At 42.3% G+C, this 18,576-nt stretch overlaps 1 protein-coding gene across 2 annotated transcripts in view; it reads right to left on the bottom strand.

Annotated features, from left to right (window-relative positions):
- The window catches only part of WHSC1 (Wolf-Hirschhorn syndrome candidate 1), a 115,089-nt gene that overhangs the window by 41,449 nt on the left and 55,064 nt on the right, over positions 1-18,576 (bottom strand). Inside the window, exons 6-10 of one of the 2 annotated variants that reach the window (XM_012664149.1) lie at positions 11,070-11,214; positions 8,147-8,265; positions 5,118-5,199; positions 3,436-3,560; positions 524-816 (exon numbers count right to left, since the gene is read on the bottom strand). In XM_012664149.1, coding sequence (XP_012519603.1) covers positions 754-816; positions 3,436-3,560; positions 5,118-5,199; positions 8,147-8,265; positions 11,070-11,214 — 534 coding nt within the window. In that variant the 3' untranslated portion in view covers positions 524-753. Of the gene's footprint in view, positions 1-523; positions 817-3,435; positions 3,561-5,117; positions 5,200-8,146; positions 8,266-11,069; positions 11,215-18,576 lie in introns of those variants that run through there. The other variant, XM_012664148.1, reaches the window with a different exon arrangement.

The raw sequence follows: 18,576 nt of genomic DNA, 5'->3' as shown, positions 1-18,576 counted from the left end.
GCAACTGATGAAGTGGCTGGTATAAATAACCTGATTACAGTATCCCTTAGATATATATATATATATATAGAAAGAGAGAGAGAGAGATAGATATATATATATACATATGTCAGTCCTTGAATCAAAAGAGTTAAATGGTTCACAATGATACTTTAAATGGTATTTTTTCCTAAAAATTTACTACATCTAGTGTCATAGTAAAACTGTTTAGTAAAAAAGGACAGAATCAAAACTCTTCCTGCCTTTTACGCTGGAAATTATAGTTTAGTATCTACAGTCTTGAATACATTTCATTGGCAATGAGAATAGTAGACAAAGACCCTTTTTAATGTGTACTATTTGTTCTTTGTTTTTGAAGGTACAGATGCTGACACTTTTCAATAAAAATTCAGTAAGTTATGAACCAGAGGAGAAAACGACCTCTAACAGGACCACCCTTTCTGTGTGGTGTCACTGTTGCAGCTCTGGACAGCCCCTGATTGAAGGGCCTGCTTTTCAACTGAAATCTACATTGACCATTGGAATATGAATGTGTTTCTATTATGAGATGAATGTGATTGAGTAAATGGCCTTGATTAGGTATCTTACCTTAGTCTTAAAATTTGTTATCTGTTTTCTTCATTGTATGTGTTTATTAATACCAGTAAAAACAGATTATCACACATCTTCCATAAAATGATTGTGATAGAAATGTCACTTAGTGTGTACGATGATACACCACCTGCAGCAGGCATCTTGGAATATTACATCATTTTAAGTGCAGTACAGGGCAGCTGAGTTCAAATCCAACTTGACTGATGTGGGCTCCCATAAAAGCTGTTACCAGTGAAGGCGAAAAAAATAAGAATTTGCTCTACTAAGGGAATAAGAAATGAAGTTACAAAACACTTAAATCACATTAATTCCTTCACAGGCCTTTGTCATGCACGTGTGTAATTTTAATCTATTCTCTTCATTGGGGTGATGTAGTACCATGTAATAATTATTCCAATATAAATTTTATTTATCATATATACCTTTTTCAAGAGGAATTTAAACCACAACATGACCTAAAATGTCTTGAAATACCAATCCTATGAAAATCTCTTATTTCAATCAAGTGTGATGAAACAAAGGAAATATAAACATGCAAAAGGTATGTAACCCAAATAGGTGGTCAGTCTGAACCCCCAAAAAGCAATTCCCATGGTCACTTAACTCATGTCAGAACCAGGCCCAGAAGTGTTTTTTGTTTTTTGTCTTTTTTTAATAACACTACACTTTGCCTCATACTGCTAACAGGCATTCAACATTATATACACTATAAACATTTACTACAGTTCAGTAGTGTTAACACACAATAGACAAGTCTGTTTGACTAAAGCTGTTTTCATTAATAGTATAATTCTTTAAAAATGAACTTTAATGGAAAATTTATATAAGCCACACAAAAGTAGCCTAATGCAAAATGCCTAGTAATTTAAATGTTTTTATATAAGGAACATAATGCATGTTATGGGATCTATGTATCACCTTAAAAATGTAAGAAGGTATATGAATTTCATGTATTTAATATATAATATAAATGATTTAATAATCTATTCTAAAGAATTTAAAATCAGTTAAGTCTAATAATTATAAAATGTTTCATCTAAGTTTCTCCATGTTCAGAACAACTGTCTAAGCCAGAAAGATTAAACTCGCCTCACTCACAGGCATGCCTAACCAGTTTGTTCAGCCTTCACCCTTGCCATGTCAGCCCGTGTGCTACTCTAAACCAAAGCCTCTAATACACAGGATTTATGATCAGGAACCACAGACAGGATTTCAGTAGCCTCAGTGTTCTTTCTATTGTACCTGACAACAGTATACGTAAAAACTCACCCAGATAGGTAGACCAAAATATGATGCAAAAAAAAAAAAAAAAAAAAAAAAAAAAAAAACTCATTAAAAATTCTTTAAAACAAAAATGCCAACTTAAATGAAAGGGTCTACAGAACTAAAACTTTTTAATGTTCTTCTTCTTTGGAATTGTAGACTACCTTTCGTTTAATTTTCTAGGATACTAACCTGAATTTGGACAAGAAAGAAAGGAAAAAGAAAAAATAATTTACATAAAATTTGCCTTTTCGTGTTTTAGTAAGCTCCTAGAAGTTCAGTAAGGAATTCTTACTGCATTTTCTCAAATCTGCCCAAATATAAGAAATGTTTAGTTATCTATACATATCAACTATAAGCAAGCCCCAGTCCCACATATGTGAGCAGCTCCTGACAACTACTAAGTTGGTTTGAGCCACTGAAGAAAATTCCACTCAGAGGAGTAGTCTCTATTTGCACGAGCACCGAGGGTTCGCAACGGCGAGGGCAGCGCTCTCTGGGCACCTTCACACACTGGAAGGCCTACCCCTCCTCTAACAGGAGGAGATAGTTGAGGCACACCCCATCCCTCCACGGGCCTTCTGACCCAGCAAGAGTAAGAGGCCTATCCAGTCTCTGCCTCACTACCTTGTTCCAAAAAGGTCTATCTCCTCATAAATATAAAAACAGGACTCATGTCTACAATGAGAAAAACAGAATCACAGGGAACAAAATAACAAGAAATTAAAACTTCAAAGCAAGCTCCGTGAAAGTAATCACTAAGATCAGGAAACCAAAACTACCTCTGGACAAAAAAGTGGTCACACTTACATTCTGTGGACGTTTTTTGTTTTGTTTTTAGCCATGGCAAAGACTTTAGATCTGATAATGAAGTCTAGATGTCCTGTTACAATGATAGCAGGTAACAGCCTCAAATAGCTATTATTTTGCTATCATATATTTTGCAAGTCCAGAAAACAGGAGTCATATTACAATGATAGTTCTGACTCACCTCAACATTCAAATAACTAAGAATATGCCAGAATTTAAAGGACCAAAGACATGGACCCAAAGTTACGAAACGCATGAGAACAAAGAAATCACTGGCTTCCTCCACAATCCTAGGTCTGGAAGCCACAGGAGTTCAGTGTGGCATGTGAGCCACCCTTCACCCCACTGGTATAAGTGCACAATGACCAGTGTCAGCTCAACTGACACAGTGTCATGCTAGAACCAACGCAGACTTACTTTCATGTGAAAACTTACAGTGTGAGGATTATATAAAACACAACATTTTAAAGACAGATTTCAAGAAAAATTAAACTGCATGGAGACTGAAGTATATATGAACATTTACACATACACTGTGTGTGTGTATTTATATTTAAAGTGCTAAGACTAAAATAATGCACTATTTAGTTCCATTTCATTAATTTTAGATAGTTAAGAGGACCTAAAACTCACCTACATTTATGGAGAACACCAGTGTTAGGCTTATTAAGTCTGACCCTTTACTCACATTGCAACTTGGTAGCTAAGTGGCTGGCCTTCATATAAATGCCACGGTTATCATCATGATTATTATCATTATTATTTTACCTCATTCTCAGTTAAGGATGCAGAAGGAGATGAACTTTTGCTAAACCCAAGAGCCGAAGATGCTGTCGCAGAAGCTCGATTTCGCTTCTTCAGTGGTTTGCATGCATCAGACAGATTTTTCGTTGCTGTAAAATAATTTTGGTTTATAAAATAAAGTTTGAAATCTTAAACCCTCAATGTCTTTACTGCTTTAAAATTAACCCTCAAACAAGTGAAGTTCTAATGATGAATCTTCTGGGTTCCTCTGTCCATCTGGCTTAACTTTTTACAATGGAAAAATCTGAATGTAAACAAAAACAGACAAACTGTACAATGAACCCCATGTCCTTGCTGCCTGGGCCCCAAGACTATTGACCTGGAGCTAATGTGGCTCCATCCACACCTGGTTCCACATCCCCCTGCCAGATTATCCTGAAGCAAATCCCATACATATCATTTCATCCATGGAAAATTGAGTTTATAATCTCTAAAACACAAAGTTTAAATATAACCACAATACCACTATCATACTTACTAATCAAATCATCAAATATCTAGTCAGCATTCAAATTTCCAATCACTCACAAATGTCGTTTTTTAATAGTCTATTTAACTGATTGATTGATTGACTGATTGTTTTAAAGAGACAGGGTTGGAGGGGCAAGGGCAACATATGTAACCTAAACATCTGTACCCCCATAATATGCTGAAATAAAAAAAATAAATAAATAAAGAGACAGGGTCTTGCTATGTTGCCCAAGCTGGTCTCAAACTCCTGGGCTCAAGTCATCCTCCTGCCTCAGCCTCCCAAGTAGCTGGGACTACAGGCGCATGGCACTGCACCCCAGATAATTTTTCTATTTTTAGTAGAGACAGAGTCTCCCTCTTGCTCAGGCTGGTCTCAAACTCCTGAGCTCAAGTGATCCTCCAGCCTTGGCCTCCCAGAGTGCTAGGATTACAGGCCTGAGCCATCGTGCCCAGCCCTGTCTCGTAAAAAAAAAAAAAGAAAAAAGAAAACAAAACCAAACCACCAGTACAGCACCTCATGCAAAACAATAAAAACAACCATTCCCAATCTCCACTTATTCTCTCCCCTGGGTTTTGTTTTCCTTTCTAATTAAGAGTTAGAGAGATAGTAAGCCTTCCTTATAAATTATCAGACAGTATTTCAAAAAGATAACTAAAATGGAATATGATTACCCTTTTTATTTTGATAGTTATTTTTCATAAACATTTTAAGCTAGCTTCTTTAACGTGTGAAATAGAAATAACTAGTCATTACTTTTGTTACACAGAGTATCAGGATACTGAAGAGTGGTGGAATTTATAGCAACAACTGGCACTATCAAGGAAGAAACCTGAAAATTTCTGGTTTCAATCACTCCTCTAGTAGAATTTTAAATTGAAAACAATACAGCCAAGTAAAACATCAGTAGAAAACTTCCATAAAATTCAGCCAAATCCTTAAACAGCTTATACATTAAAACAGTTTATTTCCCAACTGCATGAGAACCTCCTTTCTTTCTTATCCTTTTGGGTTCTAGCTTAATTGTGGATCCTTCCCCTGCCCTGTTCTCCTTCCTCAGCCCCTCCTTCCCCTCCACATTCTCAGCCCACCCCCCACTGGGCCACCCTGTTCACCCACCTAGCCCAGCCCAGGCACCCAGAATTAGTCAAGAAGGAAGGAGTGCTGGCCACATTACCTGCCTGGCTCTTGAGTGAGGAGGCTGCCTCTGTGGCCTTGTAAGAACTTGTTCTGGCCGTTTTGTCAGTGATTGTGTCTCTCTATTATTTAAAAAAAAAAAAAAAGAAAGAAAGAAAGAAAGAAAGAAAGAAAAGAAAAAGAAGAACAGACAAAAAGAAAAGGAAGGAAAGAAATCTCATGTGAATAAAAACACAGGTTGCTGAAAAGTTTCATGACAGAAACTTTTTCCTTTGGAAATGTGTCCCAAATACACAAGTCATCCATGGTTGTCCAATCTCAGAATTTTTTTTTACAATCTGGACTAATTTTTTCCTTGCAACTCCAGCTCTCACATCTGTCAGGAGGATGATCTGGGTGAGTCATGTTGTTAAGATACCTGACATGAGCTGTATTCAACATGCTTCCTAAACATTCCACCAAATCCAAAGCAGAGTATTAATTTAAGGAAATCTATACTACTCAAGAGGTGCCCAATTAAGTTAAAGTCAGCAATGCCATGTTAGATAAAAGATTACTAGTCTAATTCACTACATTGAGCATTTCCAATTTGAGACAAACTTCAGATATATGTAACAAAGATCAGTAAAACACATTTCACAACTGAGAATAGCAAAAAAAAATAAAATAAAAGAGAGAAGGGATCATGAACTGAACATTTTGTCGAGATTTTGAATAATGTAGTTGAAAATGCCCTGCCTCCAAAGCGCTAGGGAAGTACTGCCCAGGGGTTACCCTGCACTCCAGGAGGAAGATGCCTACACTACTCATACCCCACATTTCCAACCTGCCTGAGAGCAGGGCAGGTGGACAGGATGCCGGAGGTGAGCAGGGGGCGGTCACAAGGACTGTGGACAAAGTAGCAGGCAAATGCACTTGGGACAGTGCTGGCACATCAGAAGTACTCCACTCACATTAGAATTCATATGTGGTGTGGCTTTAGGGTTGTGAAAACCAGACCAGAGGAGACAACACTACTTTATCACATGCTATTTCCTCAGCTACTACTTAATAAAAATATTTCTACCTAGCTACTTAATGTGAATTTTGCTATTTCAAATGTCCAGGATCACACTTTTTTTAGGGATATTATTATATACATATTTCAATGCAACCAATTTCAGTATGATTCCCAGCAAAGGGCTGCTTTAATAGTAGGTGACTAGAGGAAATACTAAGGATGCGCTTCCTGGTAATTGCAAACTTTAGTGACTCCAGGGGAATTTCGCCTAGCTTATTACTGAAAACTCTGATCACTGAACAACCCCATCTGATGGCAGGTGCCCCAGAAGAATGCAAATGCTTCCCTGAACTACAAATATGACTTTATTTTTTTTTTTTTTTTGAGACAGAGTCTCACTCTGTTGACCAGGCTAGAGTGCTGTGGCGTCAGCCTAGCTCACAGCAACCTCAAACTCCTGGGCTCAAGCGATCCTCCTGCCTCAGCCTCCCGAGTAGCTGGGACTACAGGCATGCGCCACCATGCCTGGCTAATTTTTTCTATATATTTTTAGTTGTCCAGCTAATTTCTTTCTATTTTTTTTAGTAGGGACGGGGTCTCGCTCTTGCTCAGGCTGGTCTCGAACTCCTGAGCTCAAACAATCCGCCTGCCTCGGCCTCCCAGGGTGCTAGGATTACAGGCGTGAGCCACCGCACCCAGCCCACATCCTCTATTTTATTTCTTTAAGTCATATTTGGTCTGGGCGTGGTGGCTCACGCCTGTAATCCTAGCACCCTGGGAGGCCGAGGCGGGCGGATTGTTTGAGCTCAGGAGTTCGAGACCAGCCTGAGCAAGAGCGAGACCCCGTCCCTACTAAAAAAAATAGAAAGAAATTAGCTGGACAACTAAAAATATATAGAAAAAATTAGCCAGGCATGGTGGCGCATGCCTGTAGTCCCAGCTACTCGGGAGGCTGAGGCAGGAGGATCGCTTGAGCCCAGGAGTTTGAGGTTGCTGTGAGCTAGGCTGACGCCACAGCACTCTAGCCTGGTCAACAGAGTGAGACTCTGTCTCAAAAAAAAAAAAAAATAGAGGATGTGGTGTCCACACATTTACACTTTAGCAATGTGAGATTTATCTTCCATTCTTCAAAATAAAACAATAAAAACAGCAGCTTAATTTAGATCAGTAAAAGATAGGATGAAGCTTTACTCGTAAGTATAAATACATGACTTCCCTGTCAGAACTATTACTGAATATAAATTCAAATATAAAGTTCAAAGTCTTTTTAAACTTTCACTTCATGAAAAAGCTAACTGGACCTCAGAGATGAATAACTGGCACTGCATCACATGCTCGAAAAGGGCTCTGTTTTACTATATGCATGAGTGCTATATGCTAGACAGAATAATCCAGTGTTTCTTTGGATACATGGACTGTGGTCAGTTTCACTCCCTTCTGGGTCCCTTGATACATCCTGGGAATATGCTCAAAGTCTAAGGACCTAGGGCTGCCTTTATGTGAAGCTAGGCCTTCATAGCTATGCTGTTCCTTTCTCTGTTGCATCCAATAGGCCTGTGCAGCCTGCTTTGTATTCCCATTGAGTGAACAGTAACATGAATTACTAATGAACTAAATGTAAATGAGTTCATAAATCTATTTTCAATACCTTTAATGGATTCTTTAACTTTTTAACGAAGTATAATACATATTTCTAATGGACTTTCATGTCAACTCATTATTTACACCTTGAATAATAAGCCCTATAGACAAGAGTTATTTTTAATATACAATTTTGTCCAATCCAAAAATCAAGTATTACTCAAAGTGTTTGGATGTTTGTTTTCTTGGATAGCAAATTATCAGCAGTTTCTGTGTTAACATCCCAGGATGATATAAACTTGATTTCTTCAACAACCTTTCTCCATGGGGTTTGTGAGAAAAGCAAGCCTTGCTGAGTGCCACCCTAGGGAGAGCTGAGAAGACCACTGCCTATGTCCTGTCTGCATTCTCATGTAGGGAAACACTGGCACCAAGGGTCACATGGCACATGTTCTAACAGGCCAGGCAAACCCAGACCATATAATTACCTTCCGAAGACTATGCTTGTCCGTCCTGAGTCTTTTCCTGGGTGCATCCTCAACTTCAACACCATCTGTAGGGTCCTGTGTCCTCTTTGTGTGGTTTCTTTTTTTCCCATTTAAGTTACCTTGGAATGAGGAATGGGGGAAATTTACATGAAAAACACTCCAAAAACTGCCCTCCAAAGCTTCAATGTATAGATCCAGCCCATGACGGATTTCCTGTAATCCTGCTGATTTCCAGGATGTCTTACACATCAAATCTCAACTGGGGACTGAAAATATTTTATCTAATCTAGAGATTATTACATTGGTATTTGTTATAATAATTATATTTTAATGTATTATGGCATTAAATTTAAATATAACCCAATATTTTTAAAAAAATCTCTTGCTAACATTCAAATTTAACATGTAGAATTTAAGTTGAACTTTAAAAAAAATACAACTGCTACTATTTATACAATACCTTAAATAAGCATTTTAAGTAGCAACACTACATTTATATCTGCAAATTAAGGGCTTTCTACATGTTTGCTTGACTGTGCCATATATTAGGTGTTCCCAGGAGTATCAACTAATCAAAGACCTAAAGTGTCCAAAAAGTACTGATATTGAAATATACAAGAGTGCAAATTCTAAAAAGATGATGAATTGGAACATGGCAATGTTTATTTTAACACAAATCCAGTATTTTCATTTGCATGACTGCTTTACAGAGGTTCAAGGTTTTTTATTAACAGATTATTCATCAAACATCTTGTGGAAGGACACTGTCATCCTCAAGCCTCACTACTGTTGAGGACAACACACCAGCACAAGAGTGCTGAGCTCCATGGCATCCAGCAGGGCCTTCGGAGGAGGTACAAGTGTCCTTGCCCTGGGTGCCAATATGTGCAGAGCCTCACCTTGGGTCTGGCCTAAGGTTACTGCTAGAGAAGAACCAAGCAACCAGAGAGCTGGGTTCCAGACTGAGGTGATCAGGGTCCAGCAAGCGGCCCTCACCAAGCTCTGCTCCTACACCACCGCAGGCTGGCCGCAAAGGCAGCATCAGGAGAGGCATGCAGAGTGGTGGATGGTAGGATCCACGCAGCCACTGCCCAAACATGAGCACCAAGCAGCACAGACAGCCTGACTCCCTAGAATCCTCCATCAGCAACTGCTTCATTAAGCCAGACACCTGCCAGTGGCAGCATCAACCTGCTGCCTCATCTTCCCACAAGTGAGGTGAACTCACAGTCCTTCACATAAGCACCTCCTGAGTACCTCTCCCTCTACCTAGAATGAGGCAGCAGTTGTTTCTTACAGAAATAAGTAGTATGGGCAACTGTCTGCATTTCCAACACTGAGACAAAGGGTCAGGTCACACACAGGCATTGCACACCATCTTTGTTGTTAGTACGGGGTTCACCTGGACGTCAAGGACAAAGGGCACCCAAGAACCAGTGCACCTGACACACGCTGTGGACAGAAACCCTACCTGTTCCTTCTCTTGTCACTAAGTGCTCAGGAATAGCCCAAAATGGCAAAATATAACACAATCAGATTCACACTTACTCTTCAAGAGTAAGCTAAATCTGGCTTCGGGAAGACCCAGCTCATTTTAAAATAAGCAAATCACTGAAAGGAGATACTTCTCTAAATTTAGTGTACTGATGAAGACTGAGGTGAACTATTGCCTTTTAAAGAAAATACACAAATCCCGAATATCCTTGCTATTCTAAATCATAGTATTTGCAACGAACACTGAGCAAACTGAACAAGATTCAAGATTAATTAGATAACTGATGAGGAGATCTCGAAAGCCCTAAAACAAGATAACAACATCTGAGGGAAAGAGAAAGGTGATACAGTGCATCTGGGATACCAGCCCAACACACACAGCACGGCTCCATGAGCACAAGCGAGCACATGAAGGCAGACTGTGGTTACTTGTGGGACTCCTTTGAGGTGGGTCTTGAAACACTATGTTTGGCCTCTCCAAATCTCCTCAATGATGAGCTTTGAGAGATACAGAATTTGTATTTTAAATGGATACCCAAATACGTCACATTTATTTTTACATTAAAATATCTGTTTTCCACAACTTACGTATCCAAGCACACACAGATCACAAATCTGACCACTGTTACACATTTTCTCCAAATCTTACAGTGTTGTCTCCCAGCTCTTACCAATACCCGAAGCACAGCAGCACTTTTTTTTTTTTTTTTTTTGAGACAGGGTCTCGTTCTGTTGCCCAGGCTGGAGTACAGTGGCACAATCATAGCTCACTGCAATCCTGAACTCCTGGCCTCAAGTGATCCTCCCTCCTCAACTTCTCAAAATGCTAGGATTACAGGCATGAGCCATTGTGCCTAGCCCACTTTTTGTTTTTAAACTGAAGGCCTAGGAAGAACCAAAAGACACTCAAATTTAAGGTCAGTCCAGTCACCCTTCTCACCCTGCAAGATCTCAAGCCAATAGGCCAGGAACTACCTCCACGCAAGGGCAGCGCACGCTGAGACTGGCAGGACAGCTCTCAGCAACGTGGGAAGAGCAGCCTTGCTGGTAACCACTGGCCTGAAGTCTGACCCAGCCACATCCCGCAGGCCTGGAGTCCTGGAACCACCTGGTTCCCTTCTGCCTATCCTACCCCTCACGACCCATCAGCAGCAGTGACTGCAGCGCCTGCTTCACTTGGGCAAAAGAGCAAGGGACCCATAGTCCAGACAGAGGATCACATGGAACAGCTCTCATGATGAGTAGGGAAATGTACACAGCAGAGGTTGCTTTCATTGTGACCACAGGTACTCTGGCAGCTGGCCCAAATACCATGGGTCAGAGTTGGGGAGATGGACACATTTCCCTACAGTTCCAACACCAGAGCTCAGTTTGCTACACTTCACACGTTGCACCTAAGCAGAGGATACTAGTTCAGTTTTATGTTTACCAGAATCTTCTTCAGACTGGGCAGAGGTCACTAGGGCAAATTTGGTGTTATAGCGTGCTTTCTGCTTCTCATTGAGCATGTTCCACTGCGATCCGAGCAATTCTTCAATCTCCTCACCTGAAGCATCTGGGTGCTCGGCAAACACCTGTGAACACAGGAAAGGGGTGCACTAGGGAGGTTAAATGCATAAAACTGAAATAAAATGCATGGCCCTTCAGAACTTAGTGTGTAACATTTTTATTCCCACATCATGAAACTATTTCCCATAAAAGCTTCAAAGAAAAATAGCATTTAACTGACGCTGTGACTCCCTGAAAATTCATAAATGAAAACAGTGCCGGTAAAAACAATACATACAAATTTATGTAAACACAAGAAATGATAAATGGTAAAAAGAGAAAAAAAAATACACTTTTCCAAGATCGATAAATCATTTGTAAGACAGTTTCTAGGCTAGATATCCTTGAAAAATCAGCAGTAGTGAGAGTCCCATGGAAGTGCCACCTCTGAGCATGGAGGTAAGGAGGCCCAGGTTGGCACTCTTCACTGGCCACAGCGCCCATCTTTCAGGCATGAGCCCTGGGTGGGCGGTAAGAGCAGTACACCCAGGAGTACGTCCCGATTTCTCTTAGAGCCCAGGCCAGCAGACAGAAACAACTATTGCACAGCCAAAAGACAGGGCTTCCCTGGCTCTCCAGCCACAGTGGGTCTGCTGATATCCGCCCCCTAGGACATTGCTACAAATGCAGACTCCCAAGCCCCGCCCCAGCCCTGCCTACCAAGAATCTGCATTTTCACAACGTCTCCAGGAGATTCATGTACACGTGGAGATCTGATCCCTGGGCTCTGGGCCTTGGCTGCACATGGTGACAACCCAGGAATTTTAACACCTGTGGTGCTCAGGTCCTCCCAACGCCAACTCAATCTAGTGGGCTTTGCACAAGTGCTTTAAAGGTTTCTCATGGGTTGCTAAAGTGGCCCCAAGTTTGAGAGCCATAGATCCAGAGAGTAGGGGACAGCCTATTTCTGTTCAGCTGATGAGTTAAGAAAGATTTTTGTATTTTCAAATTTCTGAAAAAATTCAGGAGATATTTCATGATATACAAAAGTTACAGGAAATTCAAGTATCAATGTGTATAAACAAAGTTTTATTGGAACGCAGTGTCATGTGTTTGTTTCTGTGCTATCTGTGGCTATTTTCAGACTACAGCAGCAGAGCTGAGCAGTCAGGATAGACACTTCACTGCCCACAAGGCCCTGGAAGATTGCCGACTGACTCGGAGCACTGACCAGCATGCTTTGGAACCAGACCTGACCAGATGTTGGCTCATCCTCAGCAGTGTGTGAACATGGGCAAGTAAGGTGTTGTCTCTGTCTCTGCTCTGTGAAACGAGGGCAGCAACGCTCCACCTGGCAGTGGTGTGGAATCAGCGGGTTAATGCTGGCTGGTCACCATCACCACCTAGACCAACCACCTGTCCAGCCAACACAGGTAACCTCTGCCCCTAAACTCAAACCCCTCCTCACAAAGCAGTCACCACAGGCAGCTTCTCATAGCCTGCCATGCCACCACCTGGCCTCCTGCTGCCTGGTTGAGTCACGTGACCACCCATCCAGCCCTGATCCTGCTGCTGCTGCACCCCTGCCTGGACACCAACACCACCAATACCTACCCACCACTGTTTCAGACGAGGGTGAATGCCAACCTGCAGTCATGCCCAGCCTGACTGCCGGTGACCTCCTGCCACCAGGATGCCAGTTTCAACTCCGGCTCTGATCTCTGGCACTCAGTTCCCCTATGCCCTCAACCCCCACCTGGGCATTCCTAGCCCCTGTCCTGAGCCTGTGGGGCTCTGTTCTGTCTGCTGCACCCACTGCTGAGCTCACTAGCTCTGAACTCTCCAAGCACCAAGGGTCATCTCAGATCATCATCCAGCAAAGGTTCCTGTGCAGGGCTTCAGATCCACAAGGTGCCTGCCCAAGCTCCCCAAACACAGTACATTCCTTTGTGGGCCTGCTGCACTTGTTTAGCCACTAACCCCAATTAGAATGAACCATAACAATATCCACAGCTGCTGCATCAACAAGGGCCGGGTGCACCCTTCTTCCTCTTACATCTAAAACCTGTGCTGAGCTGTGGCTCATAGATCACACTCCCTCCTGCACCTCACACATCTTCTTAGAGCTTCCTTTTGTTTTTAGACTCCAGAGAAGAGTGCTGCAGCCCAGCCCCCTCCTCTGAGGCAGCCCATGAGCCTGCCTCCTAGGGCATTACAGACATCTACCATGCCCTCTCTCAAATCACCCGCTGTGGGGGAAGCCAGCTCCCGTGTCATGAAGACACACTAACAGCCCTGCAGAGAGGGCCACATGGTGAGGAACTGAGGCCTCCTGCCAGCAACGTGAGTGAGGTAGGCACCTCAGAAGCAGATCCACTGGCCGCAGTCAAGCCTTCAGATGATGGGGCCACAGCTGACGTCTCAACTGCAACCTCATGAGAAAGCCTGAGGTAGAACCACCCGCCAAGCAGCTCCTAGATTCCTGACCCACAGAAACTGTGAGATGATAAATGCACGCTGTTTTAAGCCACTAAGTTTTGAGGTAACTTGTCATGCAACAATAGGTAACTAATACAAAGGCATACACAAAGAACAGAGACATAAATCATTGGCTCAACTCTAACGAATCTTTAAAAATTAAGATCAGGGAAGGTGGAAAAGACTTTAAAACACAGGCCTAAGAAGTCTGCTAATGAAATTGCTGCTACCCGAAGCCTTTGGTAAACATTTGCAGTGTTTTTTATCACAGTGGGGGACCTCACATGCAGATAAAATAAGGGCACCATGCTGGCAGCTGCCTGAATTGCTCATTCTCTCCCCTGCTCAGGTTTTCTATCACCCTCACACAAAGGGGACATCAGTTTTTTCACAGACAGTGTCTTCCAGCACACTCCTCATCTTCCCTCCCTACTCCAGTCTCTTCAGCTGTGTTTCAGGAACATGACCAAATATATACATGAGCTGCACATCTCAGCTAAGCCTGACAGACAAGGGCTGACGAGGAAGAGCTGTTAACCAAATGCTCCACCCATCCAAAGATTCATCTCAAAAAGCATAGTATTTTTTTTTTTTTTTTTTGAGACAGAGTCTCACTGTGTTGCCCGGGCTAGAGTGCCGTGGCGTCATCCTAGCTCACAGCAACCTCAAACTCCTGGGCTCAAGCGATCCTCCTGCCTCAGCCTCCCGAGTAGCTGGGACTACAGGCATGCGCCACCATGCCCGACTAATTTTTTCTATATATTTTTAGTTGTCCAATTAATTTTCTTTCTATTTTCAGTAGAGATGGGGTCTCACTCTTGCTCAGGCTGGTTTCGAACTCCTGAGCTCAAACAATCCGCCCACCTCGCCTCCCAGAGAGCTAGGATTACAGGCGTGAGCCACTGCGCACGGCCAAAAAAAAGCATAGTATTTTTCTTAACTGGCAAGAAGGAAGCTAGAAATTGCTCTCCAAAGTAGACAGAAAGTGGCAACAAAAGACCCTTGACAGTCACAGAATTCCATCTAGTGACCCCAGAAAAAGAGGGCCCAGGAAGCAGCAGGGGCTCCACCAAACTCCCTCCCTCCCTGGCTGGCTGCTGGTTAACTGACCGCACAGAAACTATCCCAGGTGCATCGCCACTCCCCAGAGGAAAAAAGAACCCAGAAGGGATCAGATCACTCTGTAGGGTGCAGTCAGGGAGGAGCTTCCTCAACGTAAGTTTAGAATTACTTATGACAGGGTCAGCATGGACACACTCCTAATAACAACAAAGTCACTGAAACATCACTTTTCTGACAATACATAATTAGTCAAAACAAACCAGCTCCTGAACTGAGCCAGAGGGGAGGGAGGCTTAGGACCAGGTGTGGGCAGGGCAGGGTGTCTGACACTAATTCGGAGTGGTTTTTTTATTTGTTTTGTTTTCTGAGACAGAGTCTTGCTCTGTGGCTCAGGCTGGAGTGCAGTGGTCTCATCACAGCTCACAGCAACCTCAAACTCCTGGGCTCAAGCAATCCCCCTGCCTCAGCCTCCCAAGTAGCTGGGACTACAGGTGCACACCACCATGCCCAGCTATGTTTTTCTATTTTTAGTAGAGACAGGGTCTTGCTTTTGCTCAGGCTGGCCTCAAACTCCTGACCTCAAACGCTCCTCCCGCCTCAGCCTCCCAGAGTGCTGGGATTATAGGCATGAGCCACCGTGCCCAGCCCATGTAATATTTTTTTTTTTTTTTTTTGAGACAGAGTCTTACTGTGTTGCCCGGGCTCGAGTGCCGTGACGTCGTCCTAGCTCATGGCAACCTCAAACTCCTGGGCTCAAGTGATCCTTCTGCCTCAGCCTGTCGAGTAGCTGGGACTACAGGCATGCGCCACCATGCCCGGCTAATTTTTTCTATATATTTTTAGTTGTCCAATTAATTTCTTTCTATTTTTAGTAGAGACAGGGTCTCACTCTTGCTCAGGCTGGTTTCGAACTCCTGAGCTCAAACAATCCGCCCGCCTCGGCCTCCCAGAGAGCTAGGATTACAGCGTGAGCCACCGCGCCCGGCCCCCATGTAATGTTTTGATACACAATTCACAGTTAATTCACACAATGGAATTAATCAAATCAGGGTAACTGGGGTATACATTGCCTCGGGCATTTATCATTTCTTTGTGTTAGGAACATTCTAATTCTACTCTTTTAGTTATTTTAAGGTATACCCTTATTGTTGATTATAGTCACTTCGTTGTGCTATGAAATATTGTTCATTCTATCTAACTGTAGAATGTAACCCATTAACCTTCCCCGCTTTATCCTCACCTCCCCACTACCTTTCCTAGCCTCTGGTAACCATCATTCTATTATCTGTCTCCATGACATCAATTGTTTCAATATTTAGCTACGATGGAAGAGTAAGAACATGTGAAATCTGTCTTTCTGGACTTGGCTTATTTCATTTAACATAACATTCTTCAGTTCTATCCATGTTGCTGCAAATGGCAGGATTTCATTCTTCTTTGTGGCTATATAATATTACACTGTGTATATGTACCATCATTTCTTTATCCATTCATCTGTTGATGAACAGTTTGATTCCAAATCCTGGCTATTGTGAATAGTGCTGCAGTCAACATGGGAGTGCAGACACCTTTTCGACATACTGAATTCCCCTCCTTTGGAAATATACCCAGCAGCAGGATTGCTGGGTCCTATGGTTGTTCTATTTTCAGTTTTTTGAGGAACCTCCATACTGTTCTCCATAATGGTTGCACTAATTTACATTCCCACTAACAGTGTACAAGTGTTCTACATATCCTTGTCAGCATTCATTATTGTCTGTCTTTTTGATAAAAGCCATTTTAACTGGGGTGAGATGATACCTCATTGTAGTTTTGATTTGCATTTATCTGATGACTAATGATGCTGAGCATTTTCTCATATATCTGTTGGCCATTTGTATGTCTTCTTTTGAGAAATGTCTATTCAGATCCTTTTTCCATTTTTTAATAGGATTACTCGATTTTTTTCCTATTGAGTTGTTGGAAGCTTTATATTATTTTAAATCCAACAGTGACCACAACCCATCCACCACTTGGTACTGACACCTCCTCCTTAGGTAGTCCTCTGGGCTCCTGGACATAGGCACACACTTTCACAGCTACCCATTCCATTCTTCAGATGGACAAAGATAGAGGGGTAGGTCAAATGAAATAATGTGTATGTTGCATGTTTCAAATGTTATACAAGTGATAGGATCTGCATATCCCTCAGCAACTTGCTTTCTTCTTTGACAACCGGTGAGTTCACTTTAACTGAAATGCAGAGTGTTACACTGCAGTAACATACCATAGTCTGCCATTCACCTGACAACTTTTTAGTTTGTACACTGTGGTGTCTCCTTGGATACAAGGGCGAAATTACTCTAAGGGAAATACCTAGGAATGAAATTGTAAGAAACAAAGAAAGCACATTTTCAATTTCACTAGATATTGACACATTTCCCCCACCAGCATCAGATGAGGATCCCCATTGTTGCTCATCTTCTCAGCCCCAAGCTCATCCGAGTTTGGTGTTTGCTCACTGGGTGACTATGTGGCCCCATCCCACCATCACTTTAATCTGCAAGTCTTGGTGACAGCTGAGGGTGAGCAGCATCTCCTCAAATACTTACTGGATGTCCAGGCTTTTCTGTACGTCGCCATTTTTGTAGCCTTCCCCCACTTTTCCTTCGGAATTGTTTCAGCTCTGTACACAGAGCTTGTCCTTTTCACTCTGTTCATGGTGACCTTGGCACATAGATTTTCATTTTAATGTCATCCCTTTCTAGTCTGTGATCAGTCTGGCTTATTTTAAAACTCCTTCCCTCTCCCAAATTGACAAAGGTCCTCTCCCGTGCTTGCAAAGTTCTTAAATCTCCAGTGGTCCCAGCATCGTGTCCAGAGCAGCCACCTTGCCAAACCGGCAGCCCTTTCCCATTCGTCTCCACATGCTCAAGAGGTGGCTCTCAGCCCCGTCCTGGGCAGTGTCACTACCCTGTAAGTCTCTGGCATGAACATCGCTGTTTTAAATAACAGAAAGTCCTTAGGCCAAGCCTCTCTTCAAACGTGGCTATGTTAGCATCCATTTACAAAGTGCAAAAAAATTCCCATTGGGAATCTTATTAGAGTTACACTGAGGCTACACACAGTGGCTCATACCTGTAATCCTAGCACTTTGGGAGAACAAGGCAGGAGGATTACTTGAGCTTAGGAGTTCGAGACCAGCCTGAGCAAGAGGGAGACCCTGTCTCTACAAAAAACAGAAAAATTAGCCTGGCATGGTGGCACACACCTGTAGTCCCAGCTACTTGGGAGGCTGAGACTGGAAAATTGCTTGAGCCCAGGGGTTTGAGGTTGCAGTGAGCAATGATGACACCACTGCACTCTAGCCAGGGCAACAAAGTTTACTATAGGGGAAATTAACAACTTCAGGATAGTGAATCTTTCTTTCTATACAGTTCTATTTAGGTCTGTTAAAATATCAGTTACTTTTCTACTTTTGTTTCTATTATCAATGGTATTTTTTCTAATATTACATTTCCTCTTTGTTGCTGCACTTGTATATTAACCGTACATCTAACAACCTTGGTGAACTCTTTATTAATTCTACAGATTTTCTGTACATTTCCTTGAGTTTTCTACATAGACCTCTGCAAACAATGACGTCTTTATTTCTTCCTTTACAATTATGCCTTTTTATCCCATTTTCTTATCTTACAGTATTGGCTAGTATTTTAAGTTCAAAGTTTAATAAGTGGTGAAAGAAGGCATCCTGTCTCAGTTAAGATTTTAAAGAGAATGCTTCTAAAGGTTCATCAATAAGTAAGTACCTTGGCCGGGTGCGGTGTCTCACGTCTGTAATCCTAGCACTCTGGGAGGCCAAGGCGGGTGGATCGCTCAAGGTCAGGAGTTCGAGACCAGCCTGAGCAAGAGCGAGACCCCATCTCTAC

Source organism: Propithecus coquereli, unplaced genomic scaffold, assembly GCF_000956105.1.
Source record: "Propithecus coquereli isolate 6110/MARCELLA unplaced genomic scaffold, Pcoq_1.0 Scaffold862, whole genome shotgun sequence".
Lineage (NCBI taxonomy): Eukaryota > Metazoa > Chordata > Mammalia > Primates > Indriidae > Propithecus > Propithecus coquereli.
This window is presented reverse-complemented; position numbering and strand designations above follow the sequence as displayed.